General features: G+C 35.9%; 2 protein-coding genes across 2 annotated transcripts; both read right to left on the bottom strand.

The window, feature by feature from the left end:
• Positions 1-1,893: 1,893 nt before the first annotated feature.
• LOC109271401 (beta-defensin 110-like) lies at positions 1,894-6,322 on the bottom strand. Its single transcript, XM_019456690.2, has 2 exons — positions 6,263-6,322; positions 1,894-2,025 (listed from the first exon to the last, which is right to left on the bottom strand). Exons 1-2 carry the CDS (start codon positions 6,320-6,322, stop codon positions 1,894-1,896), a joined length of 192 nt encoding a protein of 63 aa, XP_019312235.2.
• Positions 6,323-13,200: 6,878 nt separating this feature from the next.
• Positions 13,201-18,081, bottom strand: LOC109271817 (beta-defensin 110). Its single transcript, XM_019457519.2, has 2 exons — positions 18,027-18,081; positions 13,201-13,349 (listed from the first exon to the last, which is right to left on the bottom strand). The coding sequence occupies exons 1-2, from the start codon at positions 18,079-18,081 to the stop codon at positions 13,201-13,203; spliced, it is 204 nt and encodes a 67-aa protein (XP_019313064.1).
• Between the last annotated feature and the right edge of the window lie 9,324 nt (positions 18,082-27,405).

The raw sequence follows: 27,405 nt of genomic DNA, 5'->3' as shown, positions 1-27,405 counted from the left end.
CTACATTACCTCATGGAATTCTGACCTTATGGACCAATGTTATCAAAAAAAAGAGAGAAAAAAAAAACATTGCATGGTAGAAAATTTCTTAGTAGAAAAGAATTAAAATACTTTCCCTCTTAGGTTGCTTAGGAGGCTCAGTCAGTTGAGCATCCCACTCTTGATTGTCACACAAAGTCATGATCCCAGGGTCATGAGATCAAGTGCCATGTCAGGCTTCACGCTGAGTGGAGCCTGCTTAAGATTCTCTCTCTCTTCCTCTGCCACTCTCCCCCACTCATGTGCTCTCTCTCTCTCTAAAAAAAATAAGATAAAAAAACATTCCTTTTCATATCATATGTTGTTAAAATGAAAGGACAAAAAATTCTCACCTCTCAGGGCTTACTAAGTATGGGAAAAGTTCAATTCTTAGTGTTATCTTCAAAGAGCTAGTAGTCAGACAGAATACTGTACTTTCACAAAAACAATAGTATTTTTCTAGACATAACAGTCCAGACATCCATTGTGTCTTGATTAAATGAAGTCATAATATGTATCACTATGTATGAATATATGTATACATTATAACTTAAATATGTCAGGTAGAGTAGCCTAAACAGTTGTAAGCACAAAGGTGTATGTTACAATAATAACCTCCTGTTACACTAAATGCCACCTTCTCACTAAATGCCCCACAGCAGCACAATTTCTGGAAATACAAAAGCCGCCCTCTGCTCAGTGAGGATCTCTAGGGCAAATAATATGATCTTCAGGGTGGCCAGGGGAGCCCTCATTTTTGCTACCACACAGTCGTTCCTTTCAATGTCTTTATCTTTCCTAGGCTCACCCTGATATTCCCCAAGTTAACCCATGTGTGTATCAGCTGCAAAGTCATGGGCTCTGCTTTTGAAAAGTGAAATTTTCTGATACCTAAACTTCTCTAACATCGCCCTTTTAGATAAAACTAATCCTGCTAGATTTCATGGTGGACCTTGGAGATAGGTGTTCTGAGCAGTTGGTCAAGTTCATTCATCAACTTACTGAGCTGCCCTGCAGCTCTACATTGCTTGTGGCATTCCAGTTCCTTCTCCAACAAAATTAAAGATTCCTTCAATCTGACATATTCTTTAGGAGCAGCCGACTGAGCTGGCCAAACATAGTCCTAAATTGTTGGAACAAGAATTGTTATTACTGAGCTTCCTTGTGGGATTTCATTTGATTAAATGATTGCATGGATAAGAGGGAAGCTGTTCTCAAAAACCTTAATATTTATCCCTCTTCAGTGTCATGAATAGTATTTCATTGGCCTACTGAGGGAACTGTTTGGTTTTGTTTTGTTTTGTTTTTTCCTGAGGGAACTACTACTAAAGTGTGTCATCTCAAATTGTCACCTCATAGGAATTGGTTAAATGCATATGAAAAATCAGTAAGTAAGCCAAGATTGGAAGGGTTCACATTTGAAAGAGAGAAAACATGCATTTGCTTTTAAGAAAGATTTAAAACTACATACGGAGATTTTTGGTGTGGAAGAAAGCATCTATGAAGATAACCATGATTTTCATAGTAAAACTGGCAATAAAGTCCTATACATATATTTAGAAATGAAACAGAGCAACTCAGATAAGTAGCATGAATATCTGGTTGGCAACATGTCCATAATGGGATTATAAGCACAATTAGAGTCTGATCCTCTGTTTAATTAATGCATTCATCCATCTGAAATTCAAAGAAAGTGGGAAATAAATAGAATACAAACTAAATTATTTTTATTTATGTAAACAGTGGTACTGAAGATTTAAAAGGGAATGCTTCTATTAAACGTTGCAAACGTTTTCTTTCTACCCACTCTCGCGTCGGTAAGATGAATCTCTGTTCCAGACTTCGATGCTCAATAGTACTTCTGTTTTCCAGAGTTCATATGCAGCACTGATTTCTCCATTTAATGCAGTATCCGTAATCATACTCATGATCATTACAAAATGTTTTACATATTCCTTTCAATTTTTTGCATCTTTCAAATCTATACATTGGCTCAGTTACTTCTGGCTGCAATCAAGAAAGACATCTAAAGTCATCAACCTCATTTTTCACTTGGGAGTCTTGTTACCTAGGGAAGACAAAAAGTCTGTTTTGGTCATGAGATCATGCATGTGGGAGATGGAGAGTCTGGTATGCCAGGTAGTGTTATAGCACAATTTAGCAGTTGTTGCAGAAAGAGACTGAGCTACAAACATCTTACTGTCCTTATCTTTCAGCCCATATCAGTACTCACCTTCCTATCTTTTTTTCTTATTTTATTAACACCAGATTTGCTCTCCCATGCTTTCATTAAGATGAGGTTTGTAGTTCTTTAAAAACCTATCATTTTTATTTTCATGGTTTTTTTTTCAATTTTTTAAGCTTACTCTGACTGCCTCTTCACAGTATCATTTGTTCAATGCTTTCTTCTCCATTCCAGATCTTACTCTTAATTGAAATCTTCTTTCGTTATATTAGAGCAAATGAATATATCCCTTTCACCAGTCTATAGTAATAATGAATGAATAACATAACTAAGTACTTAATTACATGTATTTTTCTTAAACATGTGTCATGATATTTTTATTCTTGTGGCCAATATGTCAACCACATGTGACAGTTATGACTTCTTCTGATTCTTTGTTATCTCCTACCCAGTATATCCTGATAATTGTAATACAGTAGACATGGAGATACTTACTGATAATTTATTGAGGAAACAACACCATATTAGATGTGCACACAGAAACACAGTTTTGATATACATTTAGTATTTAGTAAAAAGAGAATCCTCATGTTAATCTTTTAGTTTGCTGTGTCATCTAAGACAATGCAAAAGAAAGATATCCTGAGATTCCAAACTCACAGCTTTGGGTTCACACATTAAACTATAGTAAATGGAAGCAAATATTTTAGTTACTTAGGATTTTATTTTTCTTAATGATTCTATTGTACTGCAACTAATGCCTTTAGAAAAAAGAGACTTGTGTGTCAGGCTTATTTCTGCCCACCCCCCCAATTTTATCATAGTATTTACTTATCTTGGATAAGTCTTTCCACCTATCTGCATGATGGAATATAATAAACATGGCTATTGCAAATATATTTTGAATATTAAATTTTCCATGTGTGTGTCAGGAAAAACAAAGCAAAATAATTTTATTAAAATTTAGAGAATAAACTGAATAGAATTTAGATTAACATTATATAATGTTAACTCATAGAACCTAATTGTCTGCATAAAACCAAAATGAAATTCAGAATGGTGTTTCATTTCTATGGGGCAGGTGTTTGAGTACCTAGTATTCTCTAAGCATTTGGTTGGGATTTAGTCAGAAAGCTCAAATGCAGCGAATGTAGAAGATACTTCAAATGGACTAACTTTATTGTTGTCAATAAAGTTAGTAGAAAAGGAAAGGAAGTTACGTGTAAAGTGCAAGAGAGTGTCAGGAAGGTTTTGACATGTGAATATATGTATTTCCTTTGGGAATGGGAAGCTAATTTATGATGACAGACCCCTGGTCACCGGTAAATTTTGGTGAAATCTAAAGTTCCTTCAGACCCATATTTGATATAACTAAAAGTAGAGAAGTACATATGCATGGTTGCATTTTACTTTTTTTTAAAACTTTTGCTGGGATAGGTACTTTTTAAGCTAATCAACATTCCTGAGACCCTAATATCTTGTCAACCCACAACATCCATGTTGACTTTTAAGATATGTTAAATTCAGAAAAGAGAAATATGGGTTTATAGTGATCATTAGTAACATGAAAATATACTACTGTTGTTTTTAATTTCTTATTATTTTAAAGGATATAAATGTTTTAAATCATGAAAACACCTATAGAAGTGCATGATCTGGAAATAAAAGGTTTGCGTTACAAAATTGCTTCCATCACTTCTTACTTATTTGCAAATAATATGTCATTTTAGAGTCACAGCTCTGTGATGTGAACATTATAAAAGAAAATAACACAACCTCATCGCGTTTTTGTGAAAATTGGTTATGTAATATGTTATAAACTGTACAGTGCCATACAAATATTATCCATGAGTGCATAGCTATGTGAGGTGACTTAAACTCATTGATAACCACATAAAAATAAAAATGAATGACTGTTCGGAGGAAGGATGCATAGCATCTCTTTTATCTATAAATATCTCTGCACATTTTAATATCACTGGAGAAATGAGTCTATGATGACTAATTTTCCTGATAAGAGACATATGTAAACACTAGTTGGAGGATGGATAAGGGCTATATAGTTTGGACAGGTTTCTGATCATCTGGGCAAGAGTGAAGTGCTACAAATATGGTGTACGTCTATTGTGGACCCCAGCCCCATAACAAATCCTGCATACACATGGATAGAGAAATCTCTGTTGGGAACCAGTGGTTAAAAGCTCAATGGCCTCCCCACAGTTTGTTAAATGTTATTTTTCCCATGCTCTGGGGTGGGGTGGGTGTTCTTCCTCCTGGGTGAAATATCTGGCATATATCTCCCCATCTCCTAGCAAATAACTTCTCTGCAGATGACTTCTCTATTTACTTCATGATGCATATAGCAAGGCTGAGTTGAAAGTAGGAAGGGGAGTCTCTTATGTTTTGGCTCCCTCCCTCTCTAACCATTTTTTTTCCTTCCCCTCCCCCATGGTCTTCTGTTAAGTTTCTCAGGATCCACATAGGAGTGAAAACATATGGAATCTGTCCTTCTCTGTATGACTTATTTCACCAATTTGACAATAAATTTCATATTAAAAAAAATGAGACACAGACCTCTGGACATTGGTGTTTGAGGATGTGATGCTGTAACTGTAAAAAAGAAAGAAAGAAAGAAAGAAAGAAAGAAAGAAAGAAAGAAAGAAAGAAAGAAAGAAAGAAAGAAAGAAAGAAGGGGAAACATTTAAAAAAAAGAGAGAGAGAGAGAAAAAGAAATAAGGAGGCACCTGGGTGGCTCAGGTCATGATCTCACAGCTCAAAGGCTGGTGAGTTCAAACCCCGCATTGGGCTCTTTGCTGACAGCCAGAGCCTGGAGCCTGCTTCAAATTCTGTGTTTCAAATTCCCTCTCTCTCTGCCCCTTCCCTGCTCATGCTCTGTCTCCCTCTCTCCTCAAAAATAAATAAACAAAATTAAAAAAAAAAAGTAGGAAGAGGTATTTTGGATGATGTCTACTCTTACTGGGTCCAAGATAAAATCAAGGTAGGAGCAAGACCATAGTCAGAAGTTTCTAAAATATGTTTGAAACAGCATGCTCTTTCAGAATCAGATAGTACATTTCAATCCTATATGCTGTATTTATTAGCTGTGATAGATTGGGCAAAGGATTTTGTCCACTGGATCTTGATTTGCTCATAAAATTGAGGTGTTTTTAAATAGAATTTTAAAAAATATAAGGAGATAAAATATGTAAACTTCTCTTATAATGTTAAAAGATGAATAAACTTTCAAAAATCAGCTTATTCTCATACTTGTTTTTATTTTCCATTTGGATTTACATTTTAAAGTGACCCCAGATGAAACAGTGCTATTAACATACATGCCCCTGGTATAGTGTAAACACAGTCCTTTTTTTTTAATTTTTAATTTTTTACTTTTTATTTATTTACTTTGAGAGAGAGAGAGAGGGAGGGAGGGGCAGAGTGAAAGCGAGAGAGAATCCCAATAAGGCTCCATGCTACCAGCAGGGAGCCCGATGAGGGGCTCCAGCTCATGAACTGTGAGATCATGACCTGAGCTGAAACCAAGAGTCAAGATGCTTAACCAACTGAGCCACCCAGGCTCCCAAAACCTCTAGTCTTCAATCTATGTTAGGTCAGGTCCACTGTGTGCCTTGTTCACTGATTTATTACAGTATGTAGTAAAATGCTTGAAACATACATACTCAATAAGTGTGTAAATAAGTGACAAAATGATTGAGTGAATAGTATGATATCAGATATAGATATTTAATTGGTGTTCTATACTGAAAGACTCTCTGGACTTTATCACAATCTCTCCATCCGTTATTTCCTATGTCAACTGAGCAAATGACCTAACCCTTGTACTAATTTCTTCAACTGTAAAATGTATGTAATGTCTACTTTGGAAGGTTGTGTGGCAAATGAGATAACAGATATAGACATATTCTGTAGCCCCACAATGAGTATAATAAGTTTTATTGTCATTGGTATGAGTTGCTTATAAGTTTGTGTCAGGTTTCAGAGGAAACCTTTATTAATTCACTGATTTTCTTTACTTTTGCTATTAAATGAAGAAAATACCTTCTCTCGCGATTCATACCACACACCTTTAAGTAGGCAGCTATTCGCACTCGGCCCCATGCTAGATGCAGATGCAAAAAATGAATACGATAATTAAGCTCCTTGCCCCCAAAAGTAAACCAGTGTTCGTTGGGAAATGATGACATAAAAATGGTACAATATCACTTGTAAAGACAATCCTAAGGAATTAATAGAAATCTTCTCCAAGCATAAAATTAAAAGCTGTAAACTGCAAAAGTATATTTTACTATTACTACCACCACAGCCATTAGGAAAACCTATGCTTTGTTAAGCGTTCGTTAAATTTTAGGCTCTTTACTAAATAAGTTGTGTGCATTATCTGATTTAATGCTCTACTCACTTTGGGATAGGTATGATCATTCTCATTTCACCCATAAGAACAATTGAAGTAAAGAACTTTGCACAGAGTTTCACGGGGAGTAAAAGGGGTGGGAGAGGCTTCAAAGTTAGTTATGTTGGACTCCAAACAAGTGTATGTTCAATCATTTCACAGAAGATGTGACTTTTAGTTGCACCTTGAGAAGCCAATAGCATATTTTTGAGGCATTAGGGGAAGCACTTAGAATATATGTATTCTAAACGTGGATGTTGTGAGATATATGTAGAATGGTGTGACTTTTAGCATGACTGGAGTGATATGGACACAGACTTCAGAAAACGCAAGGAAGGAAAAACTGGGCACAGGTGGCAAAAGACCTCCACAGCTGATGAGTTGAATATTCTGATGAGCAGAATTCTCATGAATTCCATATTCTCTATGGAAACGTTAAGCACCATCTTCCCTTTAAGGAAGGGATTGGAGAAAATTTTGTAGCACAGAGGCTGGGTGAACATTGTTAGAATATTCTAAATAAGAAATAATGAGAAAGATAATTAAGTTCATGGGGTTTCAAATAAAGGGGGAGATATTTGTGAATTTGAAGCAGCCCAACGAAGTAACTTTTGGATTTGGGGCAAGAATACCAGGAAGTAGAGCAGTAACAAGTGTGTTAGCCCTTAATCCTGTGCAGTTGATGATAACAATCAATGAAGCAGAAAATAAAAAGAGGAGCACAGACTTTAGCCTTTGTGAGTAAGATGAGCTCTGTTTTGGACATATTGGGATTAAAAAAAAAAAATTGGAGGCCAGTCAGATAAGTTCCATAACTATAAATAAAAAAACCTTTTGATTCGGGAAGGAGATTCGAGAAAAATATTTGTTGATAGCAGAAGTCATTGCACTGAAGAAGATAATCTCAGGGAAACAAATAAGAAGAAAAGGGATTCAGGGACACAGCAGTAGAGGCCCCTGAATTTAAGAGACCATCAAGAAGCACCTGGGTGGCTCAGTTGATTCAGCGTCCAACTCTTCATTTCGGCTCGGGTCATGATCTCACAGTTCATGAATTCAAGCCCTGAGTCAGGCTCTGGTGCCTGCCTGGGATTCTCTCTCTTTCTTTCTCCTGCTCTCTCTCTCTCTCTCTCTCTCTCTCTCTCTCTCTCAAAATAAATAACTAAACTTTTTTAAAAAAGGGATTTATATAAAAAAATGAGACCACCAAATAATTGTCAAACATTGTCAGAACAGTGAACAACTCTAGCAGTAGGCAGAAGTCCACAAGACAAAGAATTAAAATACGACTTTGGGTTTGCTTTTAGGAAAACATCGATAACATTAGCAAGAAGATTTTCAGTTAATTGACATGGGTGAATGTATTGGGGAAAAAAGTATATAAAAGGTGATAAAAGGAGATTATGAGTTGAAGCTGGTTTTCAAAAAGTTTGGTGAAGATAGGAATAAAGCAGATTAGAAAGTAGCTGACTGGGTAGCCCAGTCAGTTGAGTGACTCTTGATTTCAGCTCCATGGTTTGTGAGATCAAGCCCACATGAGGCTTGGCACTGATAGCAAGGATCTTGCTTGAGATTCTCTCTCTCTCTCTCTCTCTCTCTCTCTCTCTCTCTCTCTGCCTCTTCCCCACTCCCACTCTCTCTCTATCTCAAAATAAATAAGTAGACATTTTTTTTTTAAAAAGCAAATAAAAGAAAGTAGCTTAAAGGCAAAAATCTCTCATAAAATGTGACTTTAACTGCCCAGAACCCTACCATTACTCATTGTTTTTATTGTTAGCACCCTGAAGTGAGCTACCATAGTGTATTACTTATATATGTTAATATTTCCTAACTCATGAAAGTGTTTCAGAGAGGTTTTTTTTTAAATAAAATTTAAATCATGTTTTTCCTCAGGTGAAAGCCCACTGGATTTCTCTCATAATTTAGAAGACAGTATCCTTTCTAGTTCCTAAAAAACTCTGGGTAATCCTCCAACACACTTCCTCCCTGACGAGCTCATCCAGGACTCTCCTCCCAACCCACTTTTCTCCAGCCACCTTCATTAGCATTCCCCACAAACTCGTGGGTGCCCCCATGATGCTTCTTGGCCTCTGTCATTTTTTTTTTACTTAAATGTCACCTTCTCAATAAGAGCCTCCTGAAAAATCCTATCTCAAATTTCATTTTTTGGGGTCCCTGAACTCTGATTTATCATCTTCTAGCATAAAATGCTTATTTATTATGTTTACTGCTTGTATTTGTCTCCACTTCTGGAATATGAGCTCCACAAAGATAGGAAATAGTGCCTGTTTTGTTTGTTGATGTGTCCTAATCATATTACATTATGGCTATACATAGTAGGTTCTCAAAGAATATTCATTGAATTGGTAAATAAATGAGAGGGGGGCATGGAATGCAGTGTCTAATGTATTGTCAGTGTTATGAACTGACATTGCTTTTGTTGGAGGCACATCCCATGTCTTACTCATTTTGAACTCTATCAAGTTTGAATAATTACTTAAAACTCAGTTTGTTATTGGTAACTATTAGTTTCTTAAAATAGGAGCTGTAGGGGTGCCTTGGTGGCCTAGTCAGTTAAGCATTTGGCTCTTGATTTCCACTCAAATCATGATCTTACAGTTCCTGGGATTAAGCCCCATGTCAGGCTCTGTGCTGACAGCACAAAGCCCGCTTGGGATCCTCTCTCTCCCTCACTCTTTGCCCTTTCTCCACCCATTCTCTCTCTCTCTCTCTCTCTCTCTCTCTCTCTCTCTCTCTCTCTCTCTCTCTCTTTCTCTCTCTCTCTCTCAAAATAAATGAATAAACTTTTTTTTTTTAAAAAGGCAAGAGCTGTAATTTTATCTTCAAATCCAAAACCCATAATATCATACCTGGGAAGAAGCAAGCCATTATTAGTCAAGTGTCTGAATAAATAAATTACTATTTGGAATTGCATTTCATTCTTGCCCAAGGATATGAAGGTGAAATAAATCCTGAAATGGGGTGGGTATGAATGCACGGTATCTTCCTCTCTAGCCCCGTGCTGGGATTTCAGAATGATAGACCTCATTTCAACAGAATGCTTTTAACTGATTCAGGTGTGTATTGAGCTATGACTACAACAAAAATACCCAACACCTGATGGTGCCTCCTTCATCAGGGCCACTGCTAATCCAGACTCAAAGAAAACTAAAAGTGAAGGGAAATACACTCTGGACCAAAGGACAGAAAAATGTAAAACTTCCAGCTCTAGATCTAACCACAGTTGATCCACAAACAACTCAATACTTAGAAACATTGACCTTCTGTCGCCCGCATAAGTTGGAAATCCACATATAACTTCTGACTCTCCCAAAATTTAACTATGTATAGCCTACAGTTGACTAGAAGCCTTATGGAGAATATAAATAGTCAATTAATATATATTATGTAGGTTATATGTTTTATACGGTGCATTCTTACAATAAAGTAAGCTAGAGAACATGCTATTGAAAAAATTATGAAAAAGAGAAAATACTTTTGTAATACTATATTGTATTTATGTAAAAAAATCCACATAGAAGTGGATCCATGTACTCCAAACCCCTGTTGTTCAAAGGTCAACTGCAGTTTAATTTAGGATTATCTATCTGTATTGTCAATTAACCCAATGAAAATTAAAATGCATGAGCAAGAAAGATTCCAGAAATCTTCCCATTTGTAAATATTTACCTTTTATTCTTTATTTTTTGTTGTTGTTGTTAACAAACTCTGAGGTCGGTATGAATAATTAGTGACATATCTTTCTTTTTAAGGGAGTTGGATGCAGAACTTTGTCAAAAGGGCTTCTACAATGTTTAGTCAATATCATGCACAACAAACAGTTAAAAGATTTCTGTAGGTAAAAATATTAATTTCCTAATTGATGCCCATAGGTTTACATTTCTCCTTCAAGTTTGTCACATTCGTTCCTTGGGCTGAAAAGAGGCTGCTGGCTTGAATGTACACTGGACCGCAGGAAAGACCAGCTCAGAAATATAGATGGTTTTGTTTTTCTTTGTCAAACACTGAAGGATAGAGGGTCTACCAGTATAGACTAGTTCATATGGGGAGATGTCTTGGGTGTCTTCCAGGAAACCTCTTATTTCCTGCCACTTCTTGATGGCCAATAAAAACTCAATTCTTATTTGTTCCATATTAATAGTATACTAAGCTTCTCGATTCTACATTACAGATCTTAATATAATGATTGTGTCTGGTTAGGTAAGATGTAACTTGAGCTTTCATTTTAAGAATTTAATTTTACTAATCTTCTCAACATATATTCATTATTCAAAAGTTGGGCTATGTTTTTTCCAGGCCACTAATATATCATCTCTAGTGCATATGTAATAACATGAAAATTTCAAATAGTTTTCATAAGACACAGAAAATGTGCTACCTGGAAACAGTAATGATTTTGGTTGTTGTTTCCACTTTTAATTTTGAAATTTCTGTGAGAATGAGTATGTAATGATAAGATGGTTGTTCTAATCTGGGGTGATTTTGCCTCCAGAAGGGATATTGACAATGTAGGTAGACATTTTTGTCACAATTAGGGGAAGGGGAGCTATTGGTATCTGGTGGGTAAAGGCTAGGGATACTAAGAAACATCCTATTGCTAAAGATACAATGAAGAGGAGATCTGGACAACAAAGAATTGTCTGGATCAAAATAACAATAGTTCTCAGGTTGAAAAACCCTGTTCAAATAAATACTGTAAAAATACCTTTGAAGATATTTATACTACAAAGGAACACACTTGAGAAGTCAAAGTGTATTTCAAGTGATTAAAATATGTGAAAGATAATGCATGTGAGACTCCAACATATGCTTAGTAATTGCTTCATAATAGGAAGTCATATTTTTATTAAAATAAAACATGAAAAAGTAAACAGTCCCTTATGATGGAAGTAAATCCAAAAACTTTATCTAAATAGAGAAAAATTATTTCTCTGTTCATGGTACCATAATAGATAATGCATCTCAAATCTGCATTTAGAAGATGTAATGCGATGCCATAATAAAAACATCAATAGGGGCTCCTGGGTGGCTTGGTTGGTTAAGCATTCACTCTTGATTTCTGCTCAGGTCAAGATCTCCCAGTTCATGAGACTGAGCCTTGCATTGGCCTCAGTGCTGGCAGTGTGGAGCCTGCTTGGGATTCTCCCTCTCCTTCCCTTCTGCCCCTCTCCACTTGTGCTCTCTCTCTCTCTAAAAATACATAAATAAGCATTAATGAAAAAAATCAGTAGAGGTGACAGATGGCAACTATACTCGTGGCAAGCATTTTGTAATATATAGAATTATCGAATCACTATATTGTACACCTGAAACTAATATAATACTGTATGTCTACTATACTTCAACAAGAAAGAAAGAAAGAGAAAGAAGAAAGAAAGGAGGGAGGGAGGGAGGGAGGAAGGAAGGAAGGAAGGAAGGAAGGAAGGAAGGAGGAAAATATCCAGATAGAATGAGCCTGTAATTCTTTAACTTCTCATCTCCTTCTGCGTCCAAGTCTGGCTTACATATATCCACTCAATAAATTTCATTTTACTTAGTTAAATTACAAAAATATATTCAGCTTTATTTTTGGTGAAGGGAAGCTTCTGTTTTATTACTGTGTAATGCTATCGATGGTGTTTTTAAAAATAGTTCTGAATGAATACCAATAACTAAGTTGCAGCCCTAAACTCATAAAAGAAGTGTGATGTGCATTTTCTAATAGCAACCGTCTGATATAGATGTATTGGTGCGAGTGTTGTGGGAGAGATAAAGTGGCCCTTGAGAGGAAGTAGTAAGAGGAACTCCGACAGAGTAAAGCTCACGACTGCAGATCACTCTTCTCCTTTCTTTTGCTTTGTGTCTCCTCAGACACAATTATCTGAGGACTGCGGAGCCCAAATGAGTAGTTAGCCATAGTTTCTGCCTTTCTTTGTCAAAATACTTAATTACATATAGGCTCTTCTCCTTCAAGGAATTCTTCCCTTCCATTTTTACTCCCTCTCTTATTTCCTGATACACATTTTTCTCCACTAAATACGTAAGAAGGACAGAAACTGGAGCTGATTATGATTTCCTTTGCTTTTCTGTTCTTATACTGATCCTTCTCTTACTTCAGCTCTTTCTCTCATGAGCAGGATCTGCATTCTCAATTCCTAGTCTCACAAGCCCTGTGGATTTGTATCCATTCATGGGATAATCTATAGAGCAGTGTTTAATGATGAAAATGCAGCACATTTCCATTGGAGGCTTCCATTTCAGGAATATGTTTCTCCCATTTCTCTGACCTAGGGTTTCTCACAACATTACTTATGTCAACCCACACAAAGCACTTAGAATTTTTGATAGTTCTTGGGGGATTCCCATAAAATAAATTCTGCTTACTTCTGGTACCAAGAGATCAAGAGAAAATGCGGTGTAAATGCACCAGGTACACGTGTGACATAGAACCACTTGGGAGTGGCTCAATGTTAAATTTTATTTAATTCTTTGAGATACACAAGCCTTGAAGTATACTCTGGGAAGACTTAGTAACACTGGTCCTCTCTTCTTGGAGCATGTATCTCTTTCTTGTCTTCTGTCAGCTTTACTTCTGCAAGCAGCAATGGGTTGCAGGTCGCATGCAGTAAGCAATCCTAATTTCATTTTCCTGGCACTCAAGTTTACATCGGCCATTACCCTTTCTGCACTCTCTCCTCAAATCCAAGCTACCATACTGGGGATATTTCTTTCTGGCTGTAAGAAGGAAAGAATGACTGAAATTAGTAATTTAGCTATGACACACCCATATTTTAAAAGGAGAAGGTCCAAGAAGTAGAAGATTATTGTGTAGGTCAAAAGAAAATGTCCCCCTTCTAATTTATGACAGGGAAAATCTTACTGAAGAAAATTTAAGCTCATGTACTGTCCCTTGATGCAAGTAAATCCTGAAAATTAGAAAGTGCCTTGGACCTAAGTTAGGTGTGCCAGCTTGCTTCCTTACAAGTGACTGGACAGTAAGTAACTCAAGGATAGTTCCCCAAATCAACAGCCCAAGAAGTGCTCATTATTTATCTTCTCTCAGGTTTGGGCTCTACAGTTATCCAATTACCTTTGAATTCCCCCCTTTTCTGCTTTCAAAAATATTATTTCGACACAACGTTGTGTTTTTTGAGTTCTGCAAGCGACTTCTATTGTAGATTTATTTTACTTTTCTAAAATCTTGAGAGACAGGTAATCGTAAGCAATTCGTCTGAATTCTTACAATTCCCCCGGGTCTCTTGGGATTTACATCCCCAAAGAAATTATTTAACTTAGACACGTGTCTGATGACAGCACTGATTTAACAAATGGGAATGACTAGAGGTAAGGCCATTGTTAGCCATGACATGATTTTTAATATTACCAGTGCTCTGAACTACATGTTTTATCGTATCATTTAGAAATTGATTTTCACTTAAAGTTTATATTTAAAATAGTTGGGGTACTTGGGGAATTGGGAGATATTGGTCTGATAGGTTGTAAGATTCTTTCCAAGCCAAATATATTTTAAGTTTATATTTCACTATATGTGCTGGCCCATTTGTTTTCATAAACCGTATGTTTTGGTGCATTTTTCGTAGACACGTCATTTTACTCATGTGGTGAGATTAAAGGGAACTGGTGTGGGAGAATTCTGAATATTGCAGATGGCTGACTGAAGGCCAGATTCAAATATTTTTGTAAACTCGTGGTATGAAAACAAACTTTGCCACTAGTTGCAAACATAATTAGGCCTAGTGTTCCAATCAGTCCCCTTAAAGGCCAGGCCTTTCTACCTAGACATGCTGTCTGCATTTCCAACAGTTGTTGGTAAGTAGTGATACTTCTCAGTGAATATATGGACTCAGAGCTACATATTCTATATTGTTGGTATACAGAGCTGATATAAAACCTAGCTATTCTATTAAAATTAGCTCTCTTCTCACTATAACTGATGCAATGCAGAATATGACACACTTTACAGCAGAATAGTTACATTGCACAGATTGAATGCTAACTTCTAAATGTCATTATTTATTCTATAGTTTCTGAGAAGTTACTATTATCAAACCCATGTATGATTTGCCAGTGACAGAAACCTGAATTGTATTCGACAAGAGGACTGTCACACTTGATGGTGTTGATCAATATTCCACCTTAAACTGACCTCACCCCTTCTCTTATTCATTCTTTGTCTTATTTCACCTTTCTAAAAATATTGTCTCCTTTCTTGTCATTTTCAGCTCAAAATATAAGTATTCCCCAGGCCTGTGTGTTTGGGTCACTGACATTCACCTTTGCAAGGCTCCAGTCACTCATTCAACTATTAGGTACACCCCTTGTTAAACGCTAAGCCGATCCCTAGTGCAGGCTTTCTCCCCCTAAACACTATTGACCTTTTGAGTTGGACAATTCTTTGCTGTGGGATGCTATACTGTTCACTGAAGAATGTTTAGCAGCATCCTTGGCCTCTGCCCACTAGATGCCAATAATACCTGTTGTGACAACCGAAAACATCTCCAGACATTGCCTAATGTCTCCTTGGGGGCAAAGTTGCCTCTAATTGAAAACGCTGTTTTCAGTGATTAAAATTACTGTCTTGTGATGCTGTGATAAGCCAAACATAACTGTCTCCACCCTCAGATACATTGTTTGCATACTGTCTTCTCTCTGATATGTCTGTGGATCACTTTCAGGAAAGTAAGCTCTTTTTTCAGGACTCTCACAAAGCATTTTGTATGTATCATTCATACTGCATCTATTAACATGTTAACATGCTAGGGAGTTTCATTAAATAGTATATAAAGTTTTATTTAATATATAAGCTAGAAATGGACAAGGCATTTCCTAAATATTTTTCAACCCATATTTCTTGTTATTTTCACTCACCTGCTGTTTTATCCTTTAGGCTACCATTAACTTCCTTGGAAATGCGGGGAGGGGAAGCATGACAATTCTTGCCGCACAAAGCTATACTATCCCATTCAAAGTATATGTCAGATTTAAAGAAAAGGGATTATTGGCAATAACATATTTTTTTTTCAGTTTGTCAGGTAAAGTCAAACAATACCTGGGAGTGAAACAATACTTTATTTCTAGACATTTGGTGCATTTATAACCTCTATAAATGAAGAGGAAAGCTAAATGACTTCAACAGACATTTCCCTGCATAGACAATAGCTTTTATCTGGACATCTCTTCATCTATAACAGTCAGAGTGAGAAAAGAATGAAAATTTTCTGTCTCAATTTTGAGTAAGGATTTTTACACTTTGCAGGTGAGATATAAGAACAACTGAAGAACTCTAAAAGAGTCACACATATGACAATTCAGTTCGTGTAGTTTAATTCAACCCCCACATGTTGGTGAGCTATAAGTTGAAAGACAGCATTGTTATTGTTTTATTATTTTCTACATGTCTAGATTTTCTATCATACTTCCTTAAATTTGTACGGAAAAATATGTATCCTGACATATTTCTTTTACTTTGAATTTTTTTGTTGTTGTTGCTGGTAAGGGTAGTTTTCTAAAAGTTTGGTACATGTGTGATTAACAAGGTCAATGACTTTACTTTGAAAATATAAGAAAAATATGCAAAAAGTTAATAACAGAGATGCACTGATGGTGTAATCTATGCTACTGTTTCCCCACTGTATCCCCAACTGGTGTTTTTTTTTTTCTTTTTTTTTTCTTTGAGAAAGAGAGAGAGAGGGAGAGAGAGAGAATGAGAATGTGCACGTGCACGTGTGCGTACACACAAGTAGGGGAGGGGCAGGGGGAGAGGAAGAGACAATCTTAAGCAGGCTCCATGCCCAGCACAGAGCTGGATGTGGGGCTTGAGCTCAAGACCATGAGATCATGACCTGAGCCAAAATAAGGAGATGAAGACAACTAACTGAGCCACCCAGGCGCCCCTCCCCAACTGGTTTTGAATCTTTAAGTCTACAGGACACATGACTTTTCAGTTTGTTGATAAATGCACAAATGACTTCAATTATTGGTAGGAGCACCTGATACAGCTGTTAGGAAGAAAAAATAAGTTCCTAAGACATAAAAATGCTTGACATCGCAGTCTAATCATGCTAGCTATTTTGAAATTAAAAGAAGAAAAAGATTTATCACATGTTAAAAGCTATATGAATCTGCATAGAATTTCTTTTTCACCCTTTCTAGTGCTGGCAAAGAAGATCCAGAGATCATTTTCTAATAAGTTTTGAATGGAAAGAAAGGAAGTTATTCTCTTAGTTAAATGAACAATTAACTGTATTTCTTTGTTACTTCATTGATGGTTGGCCCCTATTTAGAATTTTATCTACTTGCAACCTCTAAATGATAATGTATCAGTTTATTAAGTATATACATTTTTAGATTGTCATGATAGACTTTACAGTATTCACAATGAAAGAATAAGTTAATTTATTCTCTTAGGCCTCTGTTATGATTTCTGTTGGGCCTTAAGAAATCAGCCAGGTACCAAGAAAGGGATATTTTTCCTAAGAGTGAGTGACTTTGAGCCTAATTTTAATGCCAGTTAGGTAGACTTGAGCTACGTCTTAAGGTCTTTAAATAGAAAGTTTGAGACTCAATGATCTCTTCTTTCCCAAAATGTATTATTCTATTTCTGTAAAATTCATACTTACACATTAACTCAGGAGGAGAGAATCTTGTTACATACCTGATGTGAGGAAGTAGCCTTTGAGAGTGGAAAAAAAATCTCATGAAAAATATAGCTCGTGTATTTGTATTACATTCAACATTCATGTGATCTGTAGCACTCAAAGACAGAAGGCAGCGACCAGAAATATATAAAGAAAAGCTAACAACAGACATGATTTGCCTGTATGACAAGAACAGAATAGTAAGAAAGGCTTCTGATAATCGGAAGTAGTATACTGGCATAGACTAAAAAGAAGGAAAAGGTAAATCGATCTTTGTCTAGCACTGAATCATCTATCCCATACCAGTTGATTATGCTAATGAACAATTTTTCCAGTAAGAATTGTTTCAGTAACAAATTGTTTCAGAATGAAGCTGATAAGACTAAGGTATTGATTTAATCTTTTAAAACTTTTTATTTTGAAATCAATTTAGATTTACAGAAGAGTTGCAAGGATAATAGAGGTGAAATTCCCATTATGGTAAACATCTCACTCAACCATGCTACATTATCAAAGCTAAGAAATGAGCATTGGTATAATACTATCAACTAAACTGCAAATTTTATTCACATATTACTAATTTCCCCACGATTGTCTTTTTTTTTTCCTATTCTCAGGTTCAGTCCAGAGTACCACATTGCATTTAGGATAAAAATTTTTAAACCCTATGTTGTTACCATATTTTTAATAAGCAACAACTTATGATTCTGCAAATTAATTAGCATAAATAAGCCCATAAATATTTACATGTTACCTGGTAAAATTGTGACCCAAAAGAGCAGAATAAAGAAAAAGAGATGAATCTTCATGGTGGAGTTTCTTAGGAAAAAAAAAAATATGTCAACAGATCTTTTTCAAGTCAAGTGTTTCCAAATAACAAAACAGAGAATGCTTTTATTTATAGATTCTCCAGGGAAGTGGTTTTAACTACTGAGGCTTATCAATAGCAAGAACATTTGTATGCTTGGTTGAATTGTGCCATGTTCAAAGAACATGGTCACAAGAATTATTACTAAATTTTTCTCATAAAAGAAAAACCTGCTTGTGTTACCTTAAACAGACTCTCATGAAAACATAACTTTAAGAGACTTGTAAAGGAAATGTGTTTGGATTGCTAAAAACATGAGAGTGGAAATGTTATAGTAATACATTCCTCTATTATATGTTATATATGATGATAAATATTCTAATATTTTTAGTATTAAATTACTGAATGTCAAAACTATAGGATTTTATAGCTATTAGCTTCCGTTGAAATCACTTTTGTTTGCAGATGAGAACCAGGGAGATTAAATGATTTATTTTTATTCATATAATGTGTAATTATTTTTTTATTTTGAGTTTTTATTTAAATTCTAGTTAGTTAACATATATGGTAAAATTGGTTTCAGATGTAGAATTTAGTGATTCATCACTTATATATATAATGTGTAATTTTTTAAATGTGACATGATCAAGAAATTCTGGATTCACTAAGTATGGGAAATACTCTATATAACGGGTTTTAAAGTATGATTTATGAATGTTTTATAATAAATCATTTGATTTTACAATTCTAATGTCTAAAGTCTTTAATTCTGTGATGGAACTAGAAGTATATTCTGATCCAATCTGCATATTGCCCTCATCTATTATTTCATATACAGGAGGAAAAGCTGGAAGTTTTACACAATACCCAGAATCTGATGCTGTAAACACAGAACACTAATTGATCCTCTCCTACCAGAGTCAAGGGATTTTCTAGGACAATGGTTCTTAAACATTAGCTACATCACAATCCCCTAGAGGGCTTGTTAAAAACAAATTGCTAGGCCCCACCTCCAGCATTTCTGATTTAGTAGGTCTAGAATGGAGCCTAACAATTGCATTTCTAACAAGATCACGGAACGCTAAGACTGCTGGAAGGGGCCACGTGTTACTCAGGGAAACCAGATTCATTCATTCTATTAAACATCAGAAAAATGAATCCCAGGGTCATAGGATCTATGTCACAGATGAGTAAAGAATGTGGGGACTGCTTAGGGATAATCAAATCCTCTTGTGTTACAGGTGACAAAGGTGAAATCAAAAGAGATTAACTTACTTGCCTGACATTCGTTATCCTTTACCCAAAAATATTTGAAATGATAAAGTACAAATCAAATGTAAGGAACCTGACTTAGCTATGCTTTCTTTTTGGAAAAGGAAAAAAAAAAAAAAAAGAAAGAAAAACCCTGAAAATTCAGCCTCAGCTGATAGCAGAAAGACCACTTCAATGTATCACCATGCAACATTTAGTCAACAAATGGTTATGGAGTACTACCATTTGCCAAGATGGAATTTGCTATAAACTGATGGCATCTAAGAAGAAAAACCAGAGTTTAAATATTAATGTGGAGGATGACATCAACCGAAGTGGTGGGATGAGAACCTCTGAGAACCTGCCCCTCAGGAAAAGCAATGAAAAAGCTCCCGAAAACTGTCAGAGTTAACTTTTTCAGAACTGTGAAAATTAACAAAAGGCTAGGAACAACTCAGAGTGCTAATTCAAGAAAAATGGATTGATATGTTTATTTATTCTTTTTAAATTAAAATTTTAATCACCTTCTTAAAATGTTTTAAGTTTATGTTGAAATATTGGTTATAATTTTCATGTGTTGTGACAATACTTTTCTTATTGTGTATTAGGATAATAAACTCATGTTTATGTATTTTTCTTGGTTGGATTTGGATCATATGTGAGTATGTGATTATACATTTTGATCCAAAAGTAGGTAGTTTGGCTTAGTTTTTTCAGTTCCACAAAGCCTTTGCACTGAAATGCTAAGTATTGCCATAGCCACTCTGAGTAAGATACATTAATATATGTGATTAATTTGCATTTACTGTTATGAGGACACAATGAAGTGTGGCTTGTCAGAAATTATTGCTGTTTATACATGCTTCTCATTTGTATGTATGTGATAATATGTATTATAAATATTTCTTAAATATTTTACAATACAGCATATGACAAGAGGATAAAACTTTTAAAGTATTTACCTAAACTAGTGGAGAGCTAGTCCATGTGTGCAAGAAATATGTGCCTCTACAGAATTAAATGTGCTAAGATTTTAGTAGACGAAATACCAGTACGAGGAAAAGAAGGGAGTCAGGAAAGGTTAGATCATTAGACTGGGATGCAAGGCTGATCCTGAGTGACGTAGATAAAAAAAAAAAAAAAATTGGTTGGATGCATCCTTAGGCTCCAGTGCAAACTACAAAAGGAGTGGCAAAACCATAGAGGACTACGCCCACAGAATCAGCAATCTGAGGAATCTTGTGTCTCTTAGGAAAGTTCCTACTCTAGTAACCTTGCTACAACCAATCATTGGCTGGGAGCAGCCTCTGAAGAGTATTTCCTCAGCACAAATGCAGAGGTTTATCTCAAAGCCTAGCAGCTGGGGCCCTTGATAAATCACAGTCACATTTCATGGCTATTTATGTCATGTAAACTTATTTCTCTACCTAGGTTTGAGGAGCACCTCCTCCATGATCCCTTTGGATCCTTCCTCTTAAAGGCAAACGTAGAAGATATTTATGGATTTATACTATTATTGATCTCTGGGTCTCAACTGGTGCTTATTCATTCCCTCCTCTACTGTCTGTTCTGATACCCTTCACACTTAGCTATCACATAAGCAGGTTTTGTGGCTTTTCTGGAGATGTGATCTCACCCTTGTTCCTTATGAGTTTGAGCCCTTGATGATAATGGCTTTTTCAATAGATTGTTGCTGCACATATCTATTCACAATTACAATGGAGCAAGGCAATACCACAAGCGTTCTGCACATTCCATACTCTTCAATTTCCTTGCATTTGTTCTGGATCAGTAATGGGGGCATCTGCTTTTGCAATGTAAAGGATCTGAAATCACTTGAATCTAGAATCTTTCATTTATTAACTTCAAAGGTTTCTGAAGAGACCATGAGAGGTAGGTCTACTGAAAGACTGTTTTTAAGTAATACTTCCTCCAAATTTTTGGCCTGCCTGGGGTTCACCATGATCTACTTATAGCCACTAACTCCATGGCAGATGAAATTGGTTCTTGGAACTACACTACCATAGCATCAACCCTTTGCGTGTATGACATCATCGAAGGAGGACTGCAATGAAAATTCACCATGTCCCTTCTGACAAACAGTTCTTTCGGCATTGCTCAAGCTTTAATATTAAATTTTATGACTTTATTCATTACAAAGATACAAGAGCAGATGTTCTCACCTTTGAATGATGCTAGGAATGATCCTGTTCTAACTTCATACACCTCTTTGTTTCATTCTGTCAGCCATTGTTTGTTATAATATACTTACATAATAGCATAGAAAATGTCACAGATCCAGTGTGGTAAGAAATATTTTCCTGTTCATTAAAGATAATTTTACCCTGATCATTAAGCCTTTTGCAACTCACATCCATAGCCATATTGCTACAGTTTTTTTTTTTTTTTTTTTCTAGTTCTGGCAACTAGAAAATAGGAATAGGTGAAATTTGTAATCCAGCCATGGCATGTGAAGTATCCTGAGCCATGAGGATTTAGATCAGGGGTCAGGAAATGGCTTTCAGGCCAAATTTGCCTATTGACTGTTTTCATAAATAAAGTGTTTTTGGAGCACAGCCACACCCATTTGTTTTTATGTTGTCTATGCTGCATCTGCCTTTCGCATAGTAGATTGTCTTCCTTGAATACTTTTTAAAAAGTGATTATTTTTAGCTGATGTCTTCCTTGAATACTTTTTAAAAAGTGATTATTAAAAAAAGTGATTATTCCCTCCTTTGACAGCAATAGTATGTGTTTGTTTATTGTTTATAAGCAACAAAAATTTATTTCTCACAGTTCTGGAGGTTTGGAAGTACAATATCAAGATGCTGGCAGACTTGGTGTGTGGAAAGGGTTTGCCTCCAATGTCATAGATGGCTGTCATCTGGCTGTGTGCTCACATGGCAGAAGCACAGAGGGACCTCTGCTGGGCCCCTTTTATAAGGGCACATTTCCCATCATAAGTGGTTCCCTTGTTTGACCTAATCACCACCCAAAGACCCTACCTCCAAATACCATCGCATTGGGGATTAGGTTTCAACATGTGGATTTTGGGGGGACACAGACATTCAGCCCACAGCAAGCTAGTACAGTAGACGGTATCAGTGTCCACAGGGAATATGCCTTCATCCAGCCATTCTTAATTTGCATGTAGGGTCACATCCACGTGACATTAGTCCCAGCATGTCAAACTACATTTGGTTCAGATACTCACCCTTTTTTTTTTCTTTTTGGAGTTTTTATTTATTGAGAGAGAGAGAGAGAGAATGGGAGAGGGGGAGTGGTAGAAAGAGAGAGAGAAAGAGAGAATCCCAAGCAGGCTCCTTGCTGTCAGCATGGAGTCTGAAGCAGGGCTTGATCCCATGAACTGTGAGATCATAACCTGAGATGAAATCAAGAGTTGGTCGCTTAACCGACTGAGCCACCCAGGCGACCCATTCAGAGATTCACTCTTGCTGAACTAAAGCAAACATTCCTCCTTCTTCCTTCCATGGGAGTACTGTAAGGGTTGGAAAGCCTTTCCAATAACGTCCTCATAATATAAACCATCTTTAATATATATTATCCCCTTTCATGGAAGACTCCCCACCTTGTCTTCTCAGGATAGTTATAGTGGATCCAGATGTCCTTCTGCCTCTTACCCTCTTGTTGTTGTTGTTGTGAAGGTATAATGACACATAATATGATACTAGTTTAAGGTATACAGCATAATTATTTGATATCTATGTATATTGTGAAATGATCACTAAAGTAAGTCTAGTTACCATGCATAGTTAACAAAAATTTTTCCTTGTGATGACAACTTTTAAGATCTACTCTCTCAGCACTTGACAAATATGTAATACAGTATTATTAATTATAATCATAGTGTTGTACATTACATTCTCAGGACATTTATTTTATAATTGGAACTTTGTATCTTTTGGCCTCTTCATCCATCATAGTATTTTATTTAAATCACTCCTATGTCACATAGACATTTTACCTTCATATGGAATTCCCCTCATACACAACCATATAAACCTCAGAACAGGAAGAAAGACCGTGAAAATGCCTGCTAGGAAATTTGCTTACAAAGAAAATTTAAAGGCATCTGTCTAGTCAGAAATACATCATAAAATTTTTCCTAGGTAATTTCCTACCTCCAAAACGCTACAAGAAAAAAAATGTAGCCATTAAGATACTGTAAAAAAAAGAAAAATAATGTCATTAATGTCAAGCTAACCATCATGTATTGGTTAACTACAAGCCATACATTATTTTCATTGCTGTATTTTCAGTTTTTCCTTTCTCTCCTCTATCGTGACTCTCCACATTTATTGTGGAAATGAATGACTATAGTTGTTACATAGAATAAAACACACAGAGAAAGAGAGAGAAAGAGAGGTATTGATGAAATAAGGAAACAACCTTTTCATTTATAGGCATTCCCAAGCAAGTAGATCTGACTACTAAGGCTTATCCGTTTTGAGACCATTTGCATTCTTTGTCGAACAGAGTCACATGATATGCTAACAGCTTATAGTGAGGAAAAGTCTATTTTATTTTCATACAAAATATCATCTATCTGTACTAATCTTAAAATGCTCCTTTTTAGGGAAGACTCTAAAGGGTATTATCATTCCACTAGTAGTGGATTTAACTTACTAAAACATCAAGGTAAAAGTGATACCTTAGTGATCCCATCAATATTTTACACACGCTTCAAAGACATTTCTCATTCTAAAATCAAAATATTCAAAATTCTTAATATTATGACACCTAGTACCTTAGAGCTAGAATTTACCACAGAGATTTTTTATTGCAGAGATGGACACAGTAAGTGAATTGTCACAGTTCATTTTATGTATACCGATTTTAAATGTATATGATAATAAGACTGGAGATTTGCTGACATTTCAAAAGTCATCCATGGGGCTCCTGGGTGGCTCAGTCGGTTGGGTGGCCAACTTCGGCTCAGGTCATGATCTTGCAGTCCGTGAGTTCGAGCTCCGCGTCGGGCTCTGTACTGACAGCTCAGAGCCTGGAGCCTGTTTCGGATTCTGTGTCTCCCTCTCTCTGACCCTCCCCCATTCATGCTGTGTCTCTCTCTGTCTCGAAAACAAATAAACGTTAAAAAAAAAAATTTAAAAAAAAGTCATCCTAACCCACTTATGTATACCTCCTAAGCAGAATTATTAATATCATGGCACAAAAAAATCTTATTCATTAAGTCCAGTACTAGGCTCTAATTTTTTGCTGTGTTTTCTCGGAGGTATTTCTGATCCAGTCCACATTTTCCATATTTGGCGCACACACAAAAAAAACAATGAATGAACAGCACGACTAACAGCAGAATATGTAGGCCACCGTCAACTGTTAGATTAACCTGGAGTTCTACCTGCCTCCCAACTACCTGTCCATGTCTTACTACTTTGACTATAATAATGTGACTCAACCAATATTATGAAGAAAGAGAACACACTAAGAAAGGGCTAATGATCCAGAGCCGTGAAATGGCTGAATCTTACTTCAGGATTTCAAGAAACCTTCAGAAAATGAAGAAAGAACAAATGAGCTGAATGTGATGGAGTATGCATGACCCTTGGAAAAATATGTGAATTAGTTGCTAATGAAACTGTGAAAACAGGCCAGTGAAAAAACTGATCCCATTTCCTTGAGATTTATTAGATGAAAGGACAGGTGAAACCCATCATGTAATTAGGTAGCCATGTAACCGACTTGCACAAGACGGGGCCGCAGAATCTGACATGACAAGCTCTTTGACAGGCATACACAGGGAGATAGTGAAAACAAGAGTTCAGTCTTAGCTGCCTTGCCCACAGCCACTGTGTTATCTTGCCAAGGCAGCACATACTTGTTTGCCTGAACTTTTCTTTTTTTGTAAGTTTTCCCAAATCATCCTCTTGTATTTCCTTGTACCATTCCTTTCAATAAATGAATTTGGCATCCCCACCCCCATCCCAAATTTCATGTGTAGAACAAAAATTCTTCTTTTTTAAGATTTTATTTTTAGGTAATCTCTATACCCACCATGGGGCTCGAAGTCACAACCCCAAGATCAAGACTTGCAGGCTTTACCAACTGAGCTAGTCAGGTGCCCCAGAACAAAAAGTCTTAAATAATCAGAAGCTGATCCTCATTAGTTATTATTTCTCATTAATTTCTTCTTATAACACCCTAAACAGAATCCAGAAGTTGGGATTAAAGATCAACCTTAGCTAAATGTCTCCCAGTGAATGTTACTCTTCTTGCTAAGTGTAATGGGAAAATCACAGAGTCAAAGAATATTGGATAATATTTAGGCATATTTTTTCTCTTGATTAGGATTATTAGGAGCTTATACATTTTATTAATGTGGTTTATGAAAAAAACATTATTTGCCTTTCTTGATCCTCTCTCCACTGCATTTGTCTATTTATTTCATTGGTTTCTGTTCATATCTTCATTATTTCTCTCATTTTATTTTCCTTGATTTATCCTATGATCCTTTCTAACTTACTAAGTTGGATACTTAGGTCATGAGTTTGAAATACTGTTTTTCAAAACATAATCATTTATGGGAATAAAATATTTCACATCACAAATCTTGATATGTTATGCTTCCAAAATGAAAAAAAAAAAAAAAAAAGATTTCAGAATCTGTGTTAGGTCATTTCACATTTGAATTGTGCCACTTAAGAAATGAATGACTTTGAGGGAAGCCTGGGTGGCTCAGTTGGTTAAGTGCCCAACTTCAGGTCAGGTCATCATCTCACAGCTTGTGAGTTTGAGCCACGCATAGGGCTCTGTGCTGACAGCTCAGAGCTGGAGTCTGCTTCAGATTCTGTGTCTCCCTCTCTCTCTCTCTGCCCCTCTCCCACTCATGCTTTGTCTCTCTTTGTCTCTCAAAAATAAATAAATGTTAAAAAAAATTTTTAAAGAAATGAATGACTGAAAGACACCTCTTAACTGTACTTCTCTTTTAGGTGTGACTATGATGAAATTAAATACCTATGTGTTTGAGTGCACATATGTAGTAGGTCTGAACCTGTTGAGGTTCCAGCCAATGATATTTAGAAGCAAATTATCTACAGTTTTAAGAAGTGTTAAAAGTCTATCAGGCAATAATAATAATAATAATAAGTTTTGATATTATTTCAATTAATCCTCATAATTCATGGAGAATTTTTTAGAAATTACGAAAATAAAAGTCTCAAAGTTTAAGTGACCTGTAAAGAAACCAGCATTTGGATATCAGTCCTTGTGTGTCTAACACAAGAACCAGAACTCTTAACTGAAATGCAACTCTTGATCAAATCCTATGGAATCTACATTTTAAGAAAAATCAATGCAAAAATATCTCATTCAAATTTAAGCAGCATAAAGTTAATTAAGTAAACTATAATAGATTTAAAAATATTTTATCATGTCAAATATAAATAGTGTGAAGAGTGTTTTTTCTCACCCTTTTTATCCTCATTCTACTGGGGTTTTTTGTTGTTGTTGTTGTTTGTTTGTTTGTTTCCTTTCTGTGTTTGGTACCACATAGACTCAATTCTCTTTACCACTTACAGAAGAAAACAAATGGTCTATTCATTAGCAATATGGCTTCCAGTCCTTTTGGACCTATCAAAAATTTTTTTTCACCATCTCGGATAATAAAAATCGTAAAAAAAAAAAAAAAGTACAGTCTATTAGCTGGTTAAATGGGAAACAAAAACTTTAGATCAATAAATGAATTCTATTTATTTGTATTCCAAATTATTTTTGCACTTTCCCTATTAAAAGTCTTTATTACTTCTTATGGGACACCTAGATGGCTCAGTCGGTTGGTCATCTGACTTAAGCTCAGGCATAATCTCATGGTTCTTGAGTCCGATCATTGACTCGGGCTTTGTGCTGACAGCCCAGAGCCTGGAGCCTGCTTCAGATTCTGTGTCTCCCTCTCTCTGCTCCTCCCCACCTTGCACTCTATCTCTCTTTCTCAATATTAAATAAACATTAAAAATATTTTAAAAAGTGTCTTTATTTCTTCTTACCTCAATAAAATTGTTGTGCAGACTTTCAGAACAAAATAGCAAGATAAATCTAG

Source organism: Panthera pardus, unplaced genomic scaffold (assembly GCF_024362965.1).
Source record: "Panthera pardus isolate Hobbes unplaced genomic scaffold, ASM2436296v1 HiC_scaffold_17, whole genome shotgun sequence".
Taxonomy (NCBI): domain Eukaryota; kingdom Metazoa; phylum Chordata; class Mammalia; order Carnivora; family Felidae; genus Panthera; species Panthera pardus.
The sequence above is the reverse complement of the archived record's forward strand: the minus strand, read 5'-3'. Positions and strand labels throughout refer to the sequence as shown.